General features: G+C 36.5%; 1 protein-coding gene across 1 annotated transcript; it reads left to right on the top strand.

Moving 5' to 3' along the window:
• The first annotated feature begins 4,078 nt into the window (after positions 1–4,078).
• On the top strand, positions 4,079–6,046 carry LOC112513714. The gene is made up of 3 exons (XM_025120067.1): positions 4,079–4,143; positions 4,539–5,343; positions 5,758–6,046. The coding sequence occupies exons 2-3, from the start codon at positions 4,576–4,578 to the stop codon at positions 5,770–5,772; spliced, it is 783 nt and encodes a 260-aa protein (XP_024975835.1). The 5' UTR covers positions 4,079–4,143; positions 4,539–4,575; the 3' UTR covers positions 5,773–6,046.

Below are 6,046 nucleotides of genomic sequence, written 5' to 3'. Positions count from 1 at the left end.
TTGAAAACCATATCTTTTGCATCATTCCTTTTAATATAATTATGAAGAGCAACTGTTGTTATTATGACATCTATCTGTGTTGTCTCGCTAAACCGTGGCATTCTGTTTAGTATTTCCCACCTCTTATTCAAAACTCCAAATGACCGTTCAATAGTACTCCGAATAAATKAATGTACACGGTTGAAAGCTTCTTCAGCATTAGTCAGAAGTACATGTTCCAACATCTTAAACTTTAGGTTATTGATTTAAGCTTAATTCCTTACCTAAACAAYGTTGTTTCRTTAAATTAAAAAACAAGAATGTAAAACTCGGGTCRTAAGAGGTTGGAAATCGGTTTTTGCTATAACTAGAACCGAGTACTAAACTTTTGGTTATAAATTTTGTTTGATAAAGTATGGTTTCTGCTCGGGTAATCGTGTTTCTGGCTTTGTACTGATTTTCGCATGTTCCTGATTTATACGTCTTCTTATTCTCTATCATTTAAATTCGAAACAAGAAYGCAGTAATAATAAGAGCAATAACATTACAGTAACTTGTATATCATATAATAACAGTGATAATTATGTGCTACAGATTTAGTAATTCTGAGAAAAATGATCAATCATTCTTATTTATCTTTTTTTTTTTGTCACATGAAATAAAAAAAATTTGGTCGGTTACAAGATACGTAGTTACGTTACTTCCATTTTCTATCATAAGTCATGACACATTATTTCCTTTCAGGGTTCGTTATATATTGTGTGAATAATGATTCCCACTTTGCGACTTATTAACTCATCATCTAAAGTATGTCGGGTTTGATTCTGACAAATGTCACCATGATGCAGTCCAGGGTTGTACCCTATGCAATGATTGTTGTTTTATTCGATGGGAATTATGAAATACGACAATAAAATTGTAAAAGCTGTATTGTATAGTATTGATGCAATTACGACATGTAACTAGAGGGAACAATTGAAAAGGGTATGGTTGATGTCCCCTCCATGGGATCCACATGAAGTGGTCATATGGCATTTTATCTGGAGGCAAAATCTTATAAAACGGTAGCTTATTGTTCTTTTAGGTAGCATTTGGTATGCATAAATGGTTGGACATGTCTAGACAGAACGAGAGTAAGACATGACATGACTAGACGGGACAAGACTGGACAAAACAAATGTCTGTCTGGTGTTTGATACAACTATGATTGGACATAACAGAACTAGACAAGTGGCCCCCCAAGGGTTATTTGATGATTTTATGTATCATATAATAGTTACAATTAACACAGATAAAGTAAATAATTTAATTTATAAACATTTTTACACAATTTTTATATACATAAATATAAAATAGTACCAAATTCGAATGAAATTTTTGATATAATTGATGATAGTTTAAAAAAAACCCGATTCATACGAAAGGGAAATTATGTTTTATTCGGTTGGAAGATTATTATCAATTGGTGAAGGCAYGATGAAGATTGTTGCAACAACAATGGTTGTGGAGGTGGAAGTATTGGAGATTGGTGGACAATGGTGTGGTTGTAGAGGTGGTGGAGGAGTTGTTGTAGTAGAAGAGAAGGTGCAGATGGCCAAAGGTGGTAATAGTAATGGACGGTGGTGGTCGATTGCCGATGGCGGTCGACGGTAGTTATGGAAATGGCAGAGGAGATTGTTGTAGTGGAGGTGGTGGTGGCCAATGGTGGCCACCGGTGTTGGCGGAGGTCACAATGCGGTGGTAACAACTAAAACAAATACCATATTAAGGTTATATATCAAACAAGGGTTAATTAGTAATATTTTAGTTTCTATTTCATTCTTGTCTCATAAGTCTGTTTTGTCCCACTTTTTCCTTGTCTCATGTCGTACCAAACGTGGGACGGTGAGTTCTTGTCTTCTCCCATGYGGCACTAAACATGGGATAGTGAGCTTTGTTCGTCCTATCATGTTCTGTCACATTTACCCGGTAAGAGCTGACTGTGGTAAGAGTCATTGTCCTCACTTACCGGGTAAGACTCCCGGTCTTTGCCTCGTTCTTATCGGGTAAGATTTTTGGTCCTTATCGTATTCATCCGTAAGATAATATAACTTGGTAAGCGCTTACCCAAGTAAGCATTGGGTAAACGGCCCCTTAGTTACTAAAAAATTACGAACCACAATCAAAACCAGTGATTTCTGATTGGATATATAAGACATTTTAATAAATAAATTCTTTTAAAAAATGTGAATCATCATTAATTTTCGAGTAACTCACGTTTTTGGTTCCTGTAGTTTGTCCAGAGACTAATTTGTTCTTCATAACGGTTCCTAACTAACGATGTTAACTTCAGAGACCAATAAAATTAAAAAATTAAAAACCATCAATATAGATAATTTGTTTTAAAGAACAAATCCAAATTTTAAACAAACCCCACAACGACCGCCAAGTGTAATTCACTCATATTTTCTATGATTATTATTATACATAGCAAAAAAAAAAAGAGTCATGTCTAACAAATTGTTGCATATGATACCATTTTGATGGATCAAAATCTTACCCGACAAGTAAATGATAGTGTTGAATTTTGCCGTAAACACTTATCCGGGTGAAGGTTTGGTAAACGGCTCATAATTTCCAATGATTTTTACTTTATCAACATGTAACAAAATTTTGTATAGTTTTTTGATTAACCTGGATATCCAACCCGCTATGCGAGCCGACTAATCCTAGGACGACCACCTGCTTTGCAGATAGTCCGGAGTCACCGCATTTAGAACCTCCGTGGCCACAAGGAGATTTCTATTCCTCTTTTGATTTGAACTTGAGACCTCCTGGTACTTTTGACATTTGGAGCCAAACTCAAACCAATCAGGCACCACTGTTGTCGTTAAATTTTATATAATTTGTATTTAGTATAATGAATTTTACTTATTTTTAACCGATACAATGTATCTTGTTATATTTAATAACATGTTGTTTTAACATGTATCTTAATTTAGGGGTGAGCACAGGCGGGTACCCGTCYTTTTTGATGGGAACCGGAACCGGCGGTTCTTGAGACATTGAAACCGGAACCGGAACCGGTTAGAGCGGTTCTTAAATTTTTGGAACCGGAACCGCCGGGAACCGGTTCCGGTTCCGGGTACCCGCTTCCTAAAATATTAAAATTTTGTTATTTAGAAATAAAAAAATAAAACATTGCAAAAACACTAAATAAATAAGCAAGAATACAAATTATACAAAATAATGGTTACAAATATTGTTTAACGATTACAAATCATAATAGACTGATAGAAAATGTTCAAAGTTTAAAGATTACATACTATAATAGTAAATGTTCAAAGTTTAACGATTACATACTATGAATCCAAAGAATACACAATTTGAAGAAATACGAATCATTCTATATGAATAATTTAGATGAAGAATGAAGATGACGCGTGCTTTCAAGATGTAAACCTAATATAATTTGGTATTAGAAAATAATAATTATTATTTTTATTGAAAAATACCGGGTACCCGGCAGGTAACGGTTCCGAAAAATTGAGAACCGGAACCGGAACCATTCTCAATCGGTTCCGTATTTTAGGAACCGGAACCAGAACCACTCATATCGGTTCCGGTTCCGGAACCGGCGGTTCCAAGGCGGTTCCGGCTCCATAGCCGAGTGCCCGGTTCCGCTGCTCACCCCTATCTTAATTTACCCGTATGACTTTCATATTTCAAGCAATACATATTCGGCACTTGTAATTTTATTTTCAAGTGTATAATGAACCCCTAGTTTATTATACAGCGAATATAGGTATTTTTTTTATTAATCTGGATATCCAATTCGTTATGTGAACCGATTAATCATAGAGCGACCACCTATTTTGTAGATAGCTCGAAGTTACCATATTTGAATCTCTATGGCCAGAGGATTTTTATTCCTTTTTTAATTTGAACATGAGACTTTCTGATACTTTTGATTTTTGAAGTTAAGTTCAAACCAATCAAGTTAAGTCAAACACGTTGTTTGAATATAGCCACTTCTGCGTGAGGGTGTAGCAATCAAATCACACAAGGACAAAAAAAGCAGCAGCAGAAGCCATGCTGCTATGATACGCTCTTTCTCCCTACTGTCTGTCATACCTTCCTCCTCCTTTGCTGAATGCTACTGCGTTTTCTAGGTCACAAAATCAGGTGATATTTCTTCTTCCTTCTTCCTTCAAGTGTTTTCCTAATCACATCGTCGTGCTTTCCGGTGAGTTCCTATTTTTCTAGTTGACATGGCTTTTGGAAGGTATTCTAATGTTTTCAGATGTGTTTCCTTTCTAGTTTCTTCTTCTTTTGCTTACGATTTTGATCTGAATTTTGGATTAATCTCCCATGTTTTCATAGCTGTAACCAACTCTAATTTTATATGTTCCCCCCTCAGATCTGAGTTCCTTCTCCTTGTTCTACCCCAAATCATTTGTTGTTGAATTTGCATTATGTATCCCCTTTCTGATTTATGTGTTCTAGGGCTTTATTTGTGTTAAATTCAGCATGCTTACTGAAACCTAGACATTACATTTCATATTGGAATCCATTTGTAGGTTTTCAGAAGGGTGGTCTGTTTTCAGCTGATTAGCAATGGTGGGCAGTTCATGTGACAATTGGTCCATGGGAGAACCCCCTAAACTGTCGAGAGATAACTTCATTATTTGGAAGAACAGGATGATAGCCTTTCTAGACTGTGTTGATAGTAATCTATTAACCACGATCAGAGAAGGACCTCATGCTCCTGCCATTCCAGCAACATGTCTTGACAATGAGAAAGTTGCCTTGGAGCATAAGGCAAAGCACATTATCGTCATGTCCATCCCTGATGACATATATTGCTTCGTAATCAGCTGTGAAACAGCTAAAGAAATATGGGATTCTCTGGTTGTCTTATTTGAAGGGACTGATGAAGTTAGAGAACAAAAAGGGTATCTTTTAGCTCGACAGCATGAGGTGTTTACTTCCAAGCCTGGTGAATCCATTACTGAGACGTATTGTAGATATAGTTGTCTACTAAACGATCTCGAACAGCACAGCATAGTATTTGAGGATGAATATGTGGTGGAAACTTTCTTGAACAGTCTGCCCCGTCAATGGAGTCTTATCTCCATGGTTATCAGAGAATCGAAAAACTTCAAAACCATGTCTCTTCAGACTCTTTATGGGAAGCTGTGGAGCCATGAGATCCGGAACGAGATGACCAAATTGAGTGTGATCCAGCCATGTCATGGCTCTGAATGCAGGAAGAAGCAAACAGAGAACAAAGTTGTGGTGAAAGATGAAGGGTACTTAAAACTGAAGGCCAAATACTTGAAACTGAAGGCCAAAAGAGATGCAGAAAACAAAAGGTCAACTGAGGTATTTAACTTCTATTTATCTGACGTGAAATTCAACACTGTCACTTACTTATCTGGTAAGATTTTGGTCCACCAAAATGGTATCATATGCAACAATTTACTCGGTAAACGCTAACCATGGTAAGAATCGCGGACCTTAGTTACCGGGTAAAACTCTCGGTCACTGCTTTTGCTCTTACCGGGTAAGATTCTTGATCATTAACATAGGCATCTGATAAGGTAATGTTACTTGACAAGCACTTACCTGGATAAGTATTTGTTAAACAACCCCTAACTTGTATGTTTTGTTGGGCATATGTATCCAACTTGACCTATTCTGTTGAGCCATTTGATCCATATTTGTTTGGATGATATGAGTAATATATATATATTATAATCTGGACTAACATACTTCTTTCTACACATTATATTGCAGGTGGGCAAGACTTAGTTCAACATATCTCTAGGTGCAGGTCAACCATGATGAGAATTACTGTAAGTTTCTCATAATTATCTCTACATTTTGGGTTACTTTTAGTCATATAAAAACATGTATGATTTCCCTTTTGAGAACGATTGCGCGCCCCGTTACCAAATGAACCATTCAACGCGTGTGTTTTTGTTACTTTAAAGTCACTCGTAAAAGGGACCGAAACCGGTTACAGAAGGGCTGGTTGGGACTTGTTTGTCCCTACTATTTATCAGCATTCTAAAACGTTCGTCGT

Source organism: Cynara cardunculus, assembly GCF_001531365.2.
Source record: "Cynara cardunculus var. scolymus isolate 2C chromosome LG 5, CcrdV1, whole genome shotgun sequence".
In the NCBI taxonomy this organism is placed as follows: Eukaryota; Viridiplantae; Streptophyta; class Magnoliopsida; order Asterales; family Asteraceae; genus Cynara; species Cynara cardunculus.
This window is presented reverse-complemented; position numbering and strand designations above follow the sequence as displayed.

Bases quoted from the DNA above. Each gene is read 5' to 3' on its own strand.
- LOC112513714 (XM_025120067.1), top strand. From the start codon at position 4,576: ATGGTGGGCAGTTCATGTGACAATTGGTCCATGGGAGAACCCCCTAAA.